The 15,754-nt window shown below is 40.5% G+C and overlaps 1 protein-coding gene across 1 annotated transcript in view; it reads left to right on the forward strand.

Annotated features, from left to right (window-relative positions):
• flt1 (fms related receptor tyrosine kinase 1) overlaps window positions 1–15,754 on the forward strand; it is a 157,869-nt gene that overhangs the window by 59,887 nt on the left and 82,228 nt on the right. Inside the window, exon 11 of the mRNA XM_048597647.1 lies at window positions 15,048–15,168. Within this exon, the coding sequence (XP_048453604.1) occupies window positions 15,048–15,168 (121 nt within the window). The remainder of the gene's footprint in view (window positions 1–15,047; window positions 15,169–15,754) is intronic.

Genomic DNA, 15,754 nt, shown 5'->3' on the forward strand with positions numbered 1-15,754 from the left:
AAGGGAGGGGATAGGTCAGTCCAGGGAGGACGGACAGGTCAAGGGGGTGGGATGAGGTTAGTAGGTAGGAGATGGGGGTGCAGCTTGAGGTGGAAGGAGGTGATTGATGGGACGAAGAACAGGTTAGGGAGGCGGGGACGAGCTGGGCTGGTTTTGGGATGCGGTGGGGGGAGGGGAGATTTTGAAGCTGTGATGCCCTGGTTGACCCATTTTCTCCGCCTGCTCCTGCCCCACCGAACTTATCTCCAACTATCTGGACTCCATTTTCTCCCCCTTGGTCCAGGAACTCCCTACCTACGTCCGTGACACCACCCACGCCCTCCACCTCCTCCAGAACTTCCAATTCCCCGGTCCCCAACACCTCATCTTCACCATGGACGTCCAGTCCCTTTACACCTGCATTCCCCATACAGATGGCCTAAAGGCCCTCCGCTTTTTCCTGTCCCGCAGGCCCGACCAGTCCCCCTCCACTGACACCCTCATCCGCTTAGCCGAACTCGTCCTCACCCTCAACAACTTCTCTTTCAATTCCTCCCACTTCCTACAAATGGGGTGGCCAAGGGTACCTGCATGGGCCCAAGCTATGCCTGCCTCTTTGTAGGTTACGTGGAACAATCCCTCTTCCGTACCTACACTGGCCCTAAACCCCACCTCTTCCTCCGTTACATTGATGACTGTACTGGCGCCGCCTCATGCTCCCACGAGGAGCTCGAACAGTTCATCCACTTCACCAACACCTTCCACCCCAACCTTAAGTTCACCTGGACCATCTCTAATACCTGTCTCTCCTTCCTGGACCTCTCTGTCTCCATCTCGGGCAACCACCTAGAAACCGATATCCATTTCAAGCCCACCGACTCCCACAGCTACCTAGAATACACCTCCTCCCACCCACCTTCCTGCAAAAATGCCATCCCCTATTCCCAATTCCTTCGCCTCCGCCGCATCTGCTCCCGGGATGAGGCATTCCACTCCCGTACATCTCAGATGTCCTCGTTTTTCAAGGACCACAACTTCCCCCCTCTCAGTGGTCGAGAACGCCCTCAACCGTGTCTCCCACATTTCCCGCAACTCATCCCTCACACCCCGTCCCCGCAATAACAACCAAAAAAGAATCCCCCTTGTCCTCACGTACCACCCCACCAACCTCCGGATCCAACGCATCATCCTCCGACACTTCTGCCATCTGCAATCCGACCCCACCACCAAAGACATCTTTCCCTCCCCACCCTTATCTGCCTTCTGGAGGGACCACTCTCTCCATGACTCCCTCGTCCGCTCCACACTCCCCTCCAGCCCCACCACACCTGGCACCTTTCCCTGCAACTGCAGGAAGTGCTACACCTGCCCCCATACCTCCACCCTCACCCCCATCCCAGGCCCCAAGAAGACTTTCCACATCAAGCAGATGTTCACCTGCACATCTGCCAATGTGGTATACTGCATCCGCTGTACCTGTTGTGGCCTCCTCTACATCGGGGAAACTAAGCGGAGGCTCGGGGACCGCTTTGCAGAACACCTACGCTGGGTTCGCAATAAACAACTGCACCTCCCAGTCGCGAACCATTTCAACTCCCCCTCCCATTCCTCAGACGACATGTCCATCCTGGGCCTCCTACAGTGCCACAACGATGCCACCCGAAGGTTGCAGGAACAGCAACTCATATTCTGCTTGGGAACCCTGCAGCCCAATGTGGACTTCACAAGCTTCAAAATCTCCCCTCTCCCCACTGCATCCCAAAACCTGCCCAGCTTGTCCCCGCCTCCCTAACCTGTTCTTCCTCCCACCTATCCCCTCCTCCCACCTCAAGCCGCACCCCCATCTCCTACCTACTAACCTCATCCCGCCCCCTTGACCTGTCCGTCCTCCCTGGGCTGACCTATCCCCTCCCTATCTCCCCGCCTACATTCACCTTTACTGGCTCCATCCCTGCCTCTTCAACCTGTCTGTTTCCTCTCCACCTATCTTCTCCTCCATCCATCTTCTATCCGCCTCCCCTTCTCTCCCTATTTATTTCAGAACCCCCTTCCCCTCCCCCATTTCTGATGAAGGGTCTCGGCCCGAAACGTCAGCCTTTTTGCTCCTATGATGCTGCTTAGCCTGCTGTGTTCATCCAGCTCTGCACCTTGTTGTCTCTTATGTTCTGGTATTTAGTTTGGGAAACCTGGTCAGCATAGATAAGTTGGACTGAAGAGTCTGATTCTGTGCTGTATGACACTATGAAGGGTGAAAGGAGAGAAACTAAAGAAAGATATGAGTACAAGGCTATAGCAATGGCTGATTCAGAAAATGTTTAGCATGGTAGACAAGTAGAATAGATCTGGTGAGACATCTGTTCCCATGAGCTAGGAAGTATTTGATTACAATATGTTGATCTAGTTATTTATGATAAAAAGTTGATCCATGAAATTGTGGTGATCTTATAATTGCTGATGTTAGCAATGCTTGTAGCCAGCAATGTGGGATAGGAAATCAAGCATTAAATCATCTTTTTCTGTGCTTTCTTAACAGAAGCTAGAGAGTATTTTGGTCAGTTTTCCCAATTATGTACCAATTTAAGTTAAAACTGTTTGGTTCTGATTAATCAGTTTTCTAGTATTGTTTTCTTCCATTATTTGTTCATAGGATGTGTGTGTTGCTCGCTTGGTTGATATTTATTAGACATCCCTCCATCCCTTGTGAAGGTGATGTCACTTTGAACTGCTGTACACCATGGATGTAGGTACACCCAGTGCTGTTCCCATGCATCAGCTGCCCTTGTCTTTCTAGGTGGTAGACATTGTGGGTTTGGAAGGTGCTGTGTAAGGAGTCTTGGTGATTTACTGTAGTGCATCTTATAGATGCTACACATTACTCCCACTATATGTTGGTAGTGGAGCAAGTGAACGTTAATGGTGGTAGATGGGGTGCCAAATTGGGATTCTCAAAATTGATGGAAGGAGAACAGCTACCAGCTGCAACTTTTCTTGATTATTAATAATTTATTTACCCAAAAGAGGAAAATATATCTCAATTCCTCCAGAGATCAGTCAGAAAAAAAGTCTCTGTCGGTGATGTCGTAAGGAATTCGGATTTAGAAAAGCTGATTGGCATCCCTTGAATATATTCAGAAACAAAATAAGCAAGCTTGTTTGAGACAACAAGGTGCAGGGCTGGATGAACACAGCAGGCCAAGCAGCATCATAGGAGCAGAGAGGCTGACGTTTCGGGCCTAGACCCTTCATCAGAAAAGGGGGAGGGGAAGGGGGTTTTGAAATAAATAGGGAGAGAGTGGGAGGCGGATAGAAGAGGGATAGAGGAGAGGATAGGTGGAGAGGAAACAAACAGGTCGAAGAAGCGGGGATGGGGCCAGGAAAGGTGAGTGTAGGTAGGGAGTTAGGAAGGGGATAGGTCAGTCCAGGGAGGACGGACAGGTCAAGGGGGTGGGATGAGGTTGGTCGGTAGGAGATGGAGGTGCGGCTTGGGGTGGGAGGAGGGGATAGGTGGGAGGAAGAACAGGTTAGGGAGGCAGGGACGAGTTGGACTGGTTTTGGGATGCGGTGGGGGGAGGGGAGATTTTGAAACTTGTGAAATCCACATTGATACCATTGGGCTGCAGGGTTCCCAAGCGGAATATGAGTTGCTGTTCCTGCAACCTTCGGGTGGCATCGTTGTGGCACTGCAGGAGGCCCAGGATGGACATGTCGTCTGAGGAATGGGAGGGGGAGTTGAAATGGTTCGCGACTGGGAGGTGCAGTTGTTTGTTGCGAACCGAGCGTAAGTGTTCTGCAAAGCGGTCCCCGAGTCTCCGCTTGGTTTCCCCGATGTAGAGGAAGCCACACCGGGTACAGCGGATGCAGTATACCACATTGGCAGATGTGCAGGTGAACATCTGCTTGATGTGGAAAGTCTTCTTGGGGCCTGGGATGGGGGTGAGGGAGGAGGTATGGGGGCAGGTGTAGCACTTCCTGCGGTTGCAGGGAAAAGTGCCGGGTGTGGTGGAGCTGGAGGGGAGTGTGGAGCGGACAAGGGAGTCACGGAGAGAGTTGTCCCTCCGGAAAGCAGATAAAGGTGGGGAGGGAAAGATGTCTTTGGTGGTGGGGTCGGATTGCAGATGGCGGAAGTGTCGGAGGATGATGCGTTGGATCCGGAGGTTGGTGGGGTGGTACGTGAGGACGAGGGGGATTCTTTTTTGGTTTTTATTGCGTGGACGGGGTGTGAGGGATGAGGTGCGGGAGATGTGGGAGACACGGTTGAGGGCGTTCTCGACCACCGAGGAGGGGAAGGACCACGTCCTGAAGCAAGCTTGTTTTCCTGGTTGATGTTAATATGGTTTTAATTCAACATAACTGCTGGCATGAAAAACAAAGAACTATGTACATCATGCATACTGTATGATCCAGGCTTATTTCAACACAACAGCCAGACTGGAGTAGAAATTGAAAGACTGTGCATTCCATTTGGGTCAGGGTAAGCAGACAATCTAATAAATCAAGGACAGTGATAACGCTCTACATTTAAAATACAGGTGATAATTGATGGTGCATAACTTGCAAATATTCACTATCCAATATTGCCTTTTAAGGGGAAATTATTATTTTACTTTTGTGGCATTGTTTTCTGTTCAAACAGTGGGAAGAATCAAAGAGCAGCAAGCACATGTGAATAACTTTGACAAGTCCAAATTCAAAACTCTAACCTCAGATGATCTTAAAGGTATAGATATCATTTAACAAGCTATGATATAATTCCAGTTTTTTAATCTCGCCTTTCAATTCATCAAAAATTATTGTATATATTTAAATTCAGAATTTGATCATGTCAGTTGCTGCAGGGAGTTGAAACACAAATGTCTTATCAATTTGGCTATCAGATGTTTTCTATATAGGTATGCTAAAATGTACTCCCTGAAAATTTAATACTGCTTGACAAGGAAGGAAATAGTCACCTCCCTTATCTGATCTTTTCTGAAGGCAATGATCCACATTGCCTCTATTGGTCTTCAACACATTTTTATTGTTTTGCTCAAATTCTTAATTTGTAAACCTAGGTGACAGGCTATTTGACTAAAGGAGGCATCATAGCTAAAGCCAAACTGACCTTTTTCAGGATAATAACCATTGTATAGCAATCAAAAGAACTGGACTCCCAGGTAAATGACATTCCCCTAATTTCTCGTTAATAAGTAACAGAATGAGGACATTCTTTGAATTCCTACCACTGTGTGTTTTTTTTGTTAAAATAAACGGAGGTAGGCAGCTGAATATATATTTAAAATCCGCCTGCTCAACGGATACACTAGGCCTACTTGAATCCATTTGTAAGCTGTACTTGAAATGGATGGCCTATGCACTGACTGAATCAAGCAGGAGCATTCATAAATATTTTCATTGGGGCCCAAGCATAAATGGATTCAAGGCTCTTGCTGTTGCTACAGAATGGGTGGTATAACTGCTCCAACTACTGCTGTGCGCTATAATTGAAAATCTGCCACACGGTGTCTGAGTGTGAACAGTAAGCTTTTGAAGATAAAAGTTCAAATGGATTAAAGGAAGTATGTGTTAATTGAATGGAACTTAGCCTTTTAATCAGAAATCAAACAAAAGTTTGGAGGTAAACCTTCTACAACATCATCGTTTGTATGTAAATCACTTCATGCTATTTCTTTTGTTCTCAAGAAGGCTGTTAGGCTTCAGGAAAACGTTGAGAGAAATATTGAATTCTCTGTAATGATGAGTCACTGAGTTTAGATCACTCAATCTTAATTCGTGTTTTAGACAGTTTTGGGAGAATTTCTCTACTGTCAGGGTGAATTTTGAATCCAGATAAAGACCTTTACCGTTTAGAAATTCAGAATCATGTCTTACTTTGGAGTTCATTTGAATTGACAGCCTTTGTGCAAGTTCCATTGCTAAGAGGTGGTTCTTAAACACATTGGCAGGCAGATAGCAGTAGCCTTCTCCTGCATGGGCCATGGGAGTTTTCTTATCTCACTCTAGCAGAAGGTGCTGCTGGTTTCCTGTGCAAAATCACAGTATATGCTGCTTTCCTCTTGTTGTTTTAGTTTCCTACCCCCGCTACAACATCATTCCCAGCAGCACAATTGTCTCTCACTCTTCAAATGTGGTGCAATGTACTTCCCCTGAATGTCTGATTAGTGCTTGAGACCCAATCAATCCTAAACATTCCATCACAACTACAATGGTGACAAATATTTTTCAAGGTTTAAATTACTATGACAGCCATGCCCTTTAACAGTACCATGAGAAACTGGTATTGGAACAAAATTAGATTGTGTTATATATTTAACAGCACGTTCTTGGCTATGCTTTTATTAACATGTTTTTACAATCTATTTAAAATATCACAATTATCCTTTGTCCATTTTTTTTGGTGTCGATAAAAATATTATAAATCTTTCAGATGTTTCCTCCAGAAGGGAGTGCTACAATTTTTAGCCTGCATGAGAAAGACTGTATTTAGAAAAGTCCTAGAAAAACTCCAATAGCAATAATAGAGCATATAGTTTAAAAAAAAATCCTATTAATGTTTCATGTGCCATTTGTAAAATTCCCATATTATGATGACAGTTTTTTGAAATTGAATTACATTTGCATTTAAAATCTAATACCAGTGTTCAATGGCCTACACATCTGCTCAATCTAAAATCTAAAATTAGATTTTCCTTTCAACTGGTTTCTTTCATATTGATTTTCCACATTGCATCAGGTCACTCTCAACCAAAAAAATGGGACAGAAATTTAAACAATTTACACCAGTATTACTGTAGCAAAATACATGTAATGACAAATGTCGTAGTCTGGCTGTGTCCAAGCTGAACATTTGTCTGACTGATTGCTTAATTCATCAGAGCTTTTACAGTTTGGCCTCCAATATATCAACAAGAAGTCCAAAGGCTATTTAAGTGTCCATTGGAGAAGTTGTTTGGTGCTTACAAGGTAGGTAATAAAAAGAGACAGTTCTGGAGAAACACAACAGTTTGGCAAATCTGTGGAGAGAAACAGAATTAATATTTCAGATCCAATATGATCTTCTTTTGAATAGTTCTGAAGAAGAACCACTCAAATAAAAACAAAATACTGCAGATGCTAAAAAAATTTCACTTGGAATAGAATCAGAATGTTCTGGAGAAACTCAGCAGGTCTGCCAACATCTGTGAAGAGAGAAACAGAGTTAATGTTTCAAATCCGATATGACTTACAGTTCTGAAAAAGAGTCATATTGGACTTATAACGTTCACTCTGTTTCTTTCTCCACAGATGCTGCCAGACCTGCTGAGTTTCTCCACTACTTATTATTTTTATTTCAGATTTCCAGGATCCATGGTACTCTGCTTTTCTCGGCCTGGCCCGCTCCATTCCATCTTATCCGCCGGCATCACACCAGGCAAATTATTTCTTCAAGTCTTACGTGGACCCAAGTGGAACAGAAGAGCATGTTCTAGCTCCACAATACTACCGTAGATTGTTTCCAGCCAGTATTTTCACTATCTCCACCACCACAACTTCCCACATTGCCAACACCCTCATTGTAAGGCAGAGTATATGTTCCATCCACCCATATAGACAAGATGCCTCTGGAGGTGTGATTGGACTTGGCAGGCAATCTGCAACCCCCTGACCCCCAAGCACCACCATCCCCATCACCACCACCACTGCAAGATTACTTTTGAGCTGGAAAAGCTGGAAGGAATATGTAACAAGAATTTGACATGATTAGTACCATGAAACCCAGAGCCCCTATTGTGTCTCAGGTCTGCCAGTGCACATGCACAGAGGGAGTATACAGAAATAAGATATTAACAAAACTTTCTAAAACATGAATTCAGATTGAGTGACCTAAACTCAGTGACTCATCATTTCAGAGAATTCAATATTTCTCTCAACATTTTCCTTAAACCAAACAGCCTTCTTGAGACCTTATTACTTCTGTTTGCATTCTTGTCTTGGTTTGCAGTGGTGATTTTTCCAAGATCTTCACAAGGAGGAAAATTTTGCTTGCATCAACACCACATCATCACCTCCCTGTTACGTTTTCAGTGTAATTATCTTTTACAATAAAACATTTCTAACTGGCATGAATTGGTCCTATGCTGTGCTGAAAGCCCAGTTCCACGTCTCTGATTGCATTTTCCTGAAGTCTGGAACTTACTGCTAATGACTTGCTATAAATTTTGAAAAGCCTGTTATTTGGCACTCAATATATATCCCAGTTTGTTGACTACTAATTGTTACAATTTGGCTGCCTCCCAACTCTATTTGTGTTCATAGCACAAGATCTGTGATTTGAACATTCTAATCTTACAAATGCTGTAAGATGTGATGGTAAAACACAGTACTAACAGTTACCATTTTATCACAGTGTAAAGCAATGAAGACTGACTTGGATTACCTACCATTTGATTCTTCTCATTCCAAAATATAGGAAATAGCCTACCTTTATAATTCAAGTAATCACATTACTCTAAACTGAAACAAGAATCCAGAATCTTTAGTGTTCTTTCAGAACGATTGAATAAAATATGGACATTAGCATCCTTGAAGCCATTGCTACTGTTGCAATGTAAAAACCAGTAACTATCCAAGTAACTACTGTGCAACAAAATCCAGATCTTTTACCCATTTTTGTGGGATTCTAAAGAATATTATAACAATAAAATCAAGGGAATTACTTCCTACTGGACTAACCATTATGTTATTCATCAATGTTTTCAAGGAGGTAGGCTTTGATCTGCAGGATTCTGGCCCTTTATTTTGGCATTAGAGTTTTCTATTGGCTGCCAGATCAATCCCTATGACTGAGTTTTGCATCTATTTAGCATGTTATATTCATGAAGAGATTCCTATTACAATTTAGTTGAAATTTCACTCAGACAACTCTATGGAGAGACAGCTCAAATTCCAAGAAATGTATATATACTTGGTTAGTATTCATTTGGCAATACCTACTCAGATAATAGAGAATCTAAAAAGTTTTTATGACAGTGCTCTAGCCTTTTAAACTCTATCATCCAAAATTGATCAGTGTATGGGTATCACAAAGTGTTTTTGATATAATAAGCAGTGCATTTAATGGAATAATTGAAATATGGGAGTTGGCTGCCCATTCATTTACATATCAGTAGAATATCAGATAATTAAATAGGAAGAATAAGTAATGTGTGTGATCAAATTCAGTGCATAGACAGGCTTGACAGTTTGGAGGAATGTGAAGTTACTAAGGTAAAAACTACAGGGGTAAATAATTGATTGCCAAGGTCTTATAAAAAAAATCAGAAGCACTGTGAGAGTTTTCTACTAAGTTTAAGTGTATGCTAGTTTCAAAGACTTTGCTCATAAGATACAGCAGACAGCTCACTAATAATTATAGGAAATCACAGACTGAATAATACTTTTTAATAAGGAGAATTATTAATAAAATCAAAATTCAATGTGAATGTTTTCTGTTTGCATATTTTCTATTAAAACAGCGTTTCAGCATGCATTTGGCCATTAAATATTGTAATAACATCATTGCAAAGAATATACAGAATAGAAATAGGTCATCTCTCCATGCTGGCTTTTATTCTCCACACAAGAATCCTCCTAGCTTTTGTCATCTCAATTCACCATCATAACCTTTAGCAATCCCTTTTCCTTCTTGTTTTGGTTTTGTTTCTCCTTAAAATGTATGTATTCACCCACTCCCTATTATAGCAAGATCCATATTCTCATTCTCATTGATTAAAGAACTTTCTTCCAAATTGTCTCATTAAGCTGTTTAGGAGGCTGCCTTTGCAAAGACAGGAGAAAGGTAAATGGAGGTATTTGCAAGATTGTGTAGATAGACACTGGAGTATTCAATTGATACAACCTTGAAACATACTGTTACATAGCTAAATATTAGGCAGTAAAGATAAACTTTGATCCTGGAGGAGCATAATTTGCTTACTAGATGGATTAATAATTCTGAATTTGAGAAAAAATGTAGATCAAAATTTTACTAGAACTAAATTGGTTCAGATTGTATAATAATCCATTCAAAATTATTCAGCTTCAATCAGCAAAGGGCAACATTAATTTTCTGTGTATTAATACCTCAATTCTGCATGGCATCATTCCAGTAATGATAAGTTTATAGATACGTCAAAAAATTCTCAGATGATATTTTTTCCACCTTATGATCCATTTTTATCCAATACAAATGTTGTGGATAATAACCATCTTTAAATTTGTTTTTTTTTAATTCCAGTAAATATCTGAGATATTTCATAATGTGTATGGCTTGTTCTGATAAACTTAAAAAGATTCAGATAAGATTATAGTTTTCATGTAATATTCACTCACCACTACACTCCTTAAACCTTACAAAATGTGCCCAATTTTTGTGCTACTGATTTCAATGTAAGGAAAATTGGGCAGGTGATCTACTCCCATAGATTACTTCTCAGCCAGAAAAGCTAGAAGGAGACGCCAGTTACTCTCAGGTATCCATCATTTCCATATGTTTTGTTCACTTAGGGCCAGGGGTAATTTATTAGTCTGGATGGGGCATTACCTAATCAACAGAAAGCAGAGAGTTGGGAAAAATGGGTCTTTTCTGGTTGGCAAGATGTAACTTGTGGGTTGCCACAGAATTCAGTCCTCGGGGCCCAATTATTTATTGTTATTATTAATGACTTGGCTGCAGGGACAGAAAATACCATAGCCGCATTTGCAGATGACAATAAAATAGGTGGGAAAGTGAGTTGCAATGAAGATATAAGAAATTTACAAATGGATATGGATAGGCCAGGTGAGTGGGCCAGAATTTGGCAGATGAAGTTTAACATGGGAGACATTATCCATTTTGATCAGAGAAATATAAAGGCAACTTATTGTCTAAATGTAGAGAAACTACAGAGCACTTTGGTGCAGAGGGGTCTGTGTATCCTCATGCATGAATTGTAGGAAACTAGAATGCAGGTAAAGCAAGTAATTAAGAAGGCAAATGGAATTTGGCATTTATTGCAAAAGGAATATAATATAAAGGTAAGGGGATGTACAGCAATTGTACAAAACAGTTGTGAGATAGCACCTGGATTATTGCATATAGTTTTGGTCTCTTTACTTGAGGAGGAATGTTGTTGCATTGCAGGGAGTTTAGTGGAGGCTCACTAGATTGATTCCATAGATGAGGGATTTGTCTTATGAAGAGAGATTGAGCAATTTAGGGATAACAAAGTGTGGAGCTGGAAGAACACAGCAGGCCAGGCAGCATCAGAGGAACAGGAAAGCTGACGGGTTGGGACCCTATTTGAGCAATTTAGTCCTATTCCGTCTAGAGATTTGAAGAATGAGCGGGGATAAAATTAAAGGGGATTGACAATTTGGACATAGAGAGAATGTTTCATCTTATGGGCAATCTAGAAAAAGAGGTCATTGTCTTAGAATAAGGGCCACCAGATTTAAAACAGATATGAGGAGAAATTACTCTCTTAAAACATCGTGAATTTGTGGAATTCACTACCCAGAATGTGATGGATGCTGGGACATCGAGTAAATTTAAGGAGGAGATAGACAGACAGATGGGTTATGGAGAGCAGACAGGAAAGTGGAGTTGAGGCTGAGATGAGATAAGCCATGATTGTATTAAATGACAGTGCAGGCTCGCGGGGTTAAACTGTCTATTCCTGCTCCTAGTTCTTATGTTCTTATTTTTTAGTGTTCTAATGCATTTACAGTGTAAATTTAGTGCTTGTGGGAACAAGTTTCAGCTTTGCACCAATGCTAAACTTTTTGAGTACAAATTGGAGGTCTCCTCAGCTAAATTAACTTATTTGGTTGTCAGCTTGGAATCTGACTATAGATTCAAGATGTGTTTGTGCCTTAGATGCAATGTCAATGCAAAGCAAAATCATTATGCACCAACCGCACAGTGTGAATATACCCTTGCTTTTTCAAATATGGTTCATGCAACATTTATTTTGACTATATAGTATAGAAATAGAATCATTAGCCAAAAGATCACTTGTAACTTTCAGTGAAAAATTTTAAGAACATTGTCTAATCAAATGCCCTGCCAACACGTATAAAAAGTTGTTTAAATTAAACTGTGTTGCTGTTTCCTTGTGGTGATGCTTCCCAAAAATAAAATGTCAAATGTTTACAACTGATTTTACAGTAGACCTATATTATAAATCACTGTGATACAATAAAGATGATAATACATTCCCAAATCCAATGAATTAGTAGAATTTTATGGATTCTTTCAAAAATCAACCTCACCACATTCAGTTTACAGAATTTTAAAGTTCTAGATTTTGTGTTACAGAAAGAAACTGCAATTGACAGTCAAAGATATTGAAGTATTCACAGATGTATTAACCTTGTCCCTTATGACCCCAAGTGGGCAGACACAGCACACATTGGAACAAATGATTGTAGATCAGTTGTGCCAGGTCCCTTCCCTTTTTGCGCTTGACTTATATTTCCGGTCAGGATATCATCAGGCGCCAGAACCTCCTGCCAGAACTAGGTGGAAACTTCATTATAATATTAATACATGCTTTCAATTTCACTCAAATATATTGGAAGTGCAAGACAGACTGCTTTTGAAAAAGAGTCTTAAAGGGACTAGCAGCCCTTTCAGGTGCAATTTAAAATTGTCATTTTGTATTACTTTTGCAATTTGTTTTATTGACAATATTGCCTGAAAAAAATTTTGAAACTCTTTCAGTGCACACACATTTTCAAGCGATTTAGCCTGTGAAACATGGCTTTATGGGAATTCCTCAGTATTTATGTTATTTCAGTAAATTGAATGAAGAACGGAGAAATGTATTAGAAATTTTTTATTCAATCATGAGATGTTAGCATCACTGGCTGAGCCAACAATTACTGCCCATCTCTAGCCCCCAAGAAAATAGTGACAAGTTGTGTTCTCGAACTGCTGCAGTCCATGTTTTGTAGGTAAACCCATAACAGAGGGAGTTCTAGGATATTTACCATGACAATAAAGGAACAGCAATGTATTCCCAAGTCAGGGTGATGAGTGGCTTGGAGGGGAACTTGAAGAAGATGGTGTTCCCATGTATTTGTTACCATTGCCTTCTAGATGGAAGTGGTTATGGATTTAAAAGGTGCTGTCCAAGAAGCCTTGGTGAATTTCTGCAGTACATCTTGTAGATAGTACATACTGCTGCTACTGAGCATCAGTGGTGGAAGGAGTGAATGTTTGTGGATGTGGAGCCAATCAAACAGGCTACTTTATCCTGAATGATGACAAGTTTCTCAAGTGTTGTTCAAGAGTGCATTCATCCAGGCATCCAGTATTCTGTCACACTCCTGACTTGTGCCTTGGAGATGGTGGACAGGCTCTGGGGAGTCAGGAGGTGAGTTACTCACTGCAGGAGTCCTAGCCTCTGACATACTACCTTTTTTATATGTTGTGTCTCCACAATTCCTACCAAAGTGAAAAACTTCACATGTCTTTCACATTCAGCTTCATGTTCCACCTGGCAGCCTAGACCACTAACCTTTCAATGTCCTTTTGAGGTTTAACACTATCCTCCTCACAGACTGCAATACTTCTAAGTTTTCTGTGTTTAAAATTTTGAAGGTGTGCAAAGTCCAAGTCATTATTATATATCAGGACAGGTGGGGGTCCTAACATCGATCATTGTGAAATTCCATTCTAAACATCCAAACAGGTGTAGATTAGGTGGGTTATAGGGAGATGGGTCTGGGTGGGATGCTCTGAGGTTCGGTGTGGACTTGTTGGGCCGAAGGGCCTGTTTCCACACTGTAGGGATTCTATCTAACATGCCACTAGTCTGCACAACCATTCACCACTAACCTCTGTTTGCACTTACTCAGCCAATCTTGCATGTATTTTACTACTGCACTTTGTATTCCATGAGTTCCAACTTTTTTTTAAATCCAATCTGCTCTGCAGAACTTTGACAAATATCTTTTGGAAGTTCAGGTGTACCACATCAATTTCATTATTCAAATTAAACCTCTCTGTTCTCATTAAAAAATTCATGTATGTCAATTAAACACAATTCACCCTTAACAAATCCAAACCGACTTTCCTTACTTAACCTGCCTTTGTCCAAGTGACTTAATTTTGTCTCAAATCATTGTTTCTAAAAGCTTGCCTACCACTGATGTTAAATAAATTGATGTGCCATTACTGAGCTACTTTTCTGGCTTGGTTTCACAAAGAGGAAATTATGTCTGACAGATTTATTGGAATTGTTGGAGGAGGTAACAAGCTTAATAGATAAAGGAGAAGTAGTAGATATAATTTATTTGTATTCTCAGAAGGCATCTGATGCAGTTAGAGTTGTAGTTTTCTATCCCATATTCTAAGTCATTAATAAATGTGCTAAAACATTAATGTCTCAATACAAATCTTTGCAAGACGTGACTGCTATGTCTTGCCAATGACAGTTCCTGCTCATTTTCCCTATTCTTTGTCTCCTTTCACTCAGGCAATTTTGTAACCAGGCCAATAATTTACCTTCAATTTCATGAGCTTCCAACAGTATCTTATGGAGGACTTTATCACTTGCTGTCTTGAAGCCCTTTTGAATAACATCTATGGACCTCACCCTATCCACTACTTTAGGCACCCTTTCATGAAATTCAATCAGGAAATTCAAAGTGAAGGAGGACCTTCATTCTTTGATTTACTTGTTTAAATGATAGTTCCTGTGTTCTTTGAGAGAAATGGGGTATCTACTTTCAATCCCTTTTACTGAGCAAAACAAAAACACACTAATAGGTTGAAGGATCTTTCATCAAAAATTCAGCCACAATGTATGGGTAAACAAATATGGAAAGAGGAATCTCAGATTTCTGGAATTCATAACTTTAGGAAGCCATCTGTTGATGAATGAGCACAGAAACTCTTTCTCTTGAGTTTTCTGCATTCTTGGTAACTTTCATAAATTAGTTTTCTTAAAATTAGCTTCTTTTTAAATGAGTCAGCAGTTTCTATTTACTAAAAAGTGACCTACTCTTAAGTGAAATCATGTAAACATTTTGTCAAGGCTATAATGAATTTTAAATATTATTTCCAGATGTAAAACACAAGAGACTGAAAGCAGCACTGTTTTTCTGGATGCGTTTGGCAGCAACATGACTGGAAATAAGATACATGGTGTTACTGAAAGAACAGAATTACTGGATGGAAAATACAAGGTATTTAAATAATTAATGTGTACCTACAAATGTATCAATTCTGATTAATGTTGTGTTCAGTACTTTTACAAATATTGTATTTTCTCTGTATGTGGAATTATTCAGAGCATCACAGTAGCTTTTAACTTCTCATATTCTTGTCTTACTGAGAGGGCAGGGAAGCATTTGAAGACCCATGCTTAACCATTCAAAACTAACCCTTACAAGGTACACAAAGCAATTACGTCTTTATCATAGGAAAGCTTCTAGTTACATCTGCATATAAATGTACAACATTTTTGATGAATTGATCTTAGAGTTGAGGGTTTTTACATTTTTGGAACATATTCTTTGTCTTTTGTTTGTGTTTCTACTTGTCTATTCTCCTCTAGGATGGGATTTAATCCAATTCTTTCAAATGGAAATAAATGTTTCACTTATAACTGGCTATAAGGCATGTATATGAAATGCAATTAGCTCATCTCAACACAATTCCGAATGGGTTTGAAGGTACAGCACAGAACCAGAAAGTACCTATCTTGAACAGTACAGCCAATGCCTAGCACTGAGAAGTTAAAGATTGAAACAAAAAAAATACAATTTGATA

This window comes from Rhincodon typus, chromosome 6 (assembly GCF_021869965.1).
Source record: "Rhincodon typus isolate 14 chromosome 6, sRhiTyp1.1, whole genome shotgun sequence".
In the NCBI taxonomy this organism is placed as follows: domain Eukaryota; kingdom Metazoa; phylum Chordata; class Chondrichthyes; order Orectolobiformes; family Rhincodontidae; genus Rhincodon; species Rhincodon typus.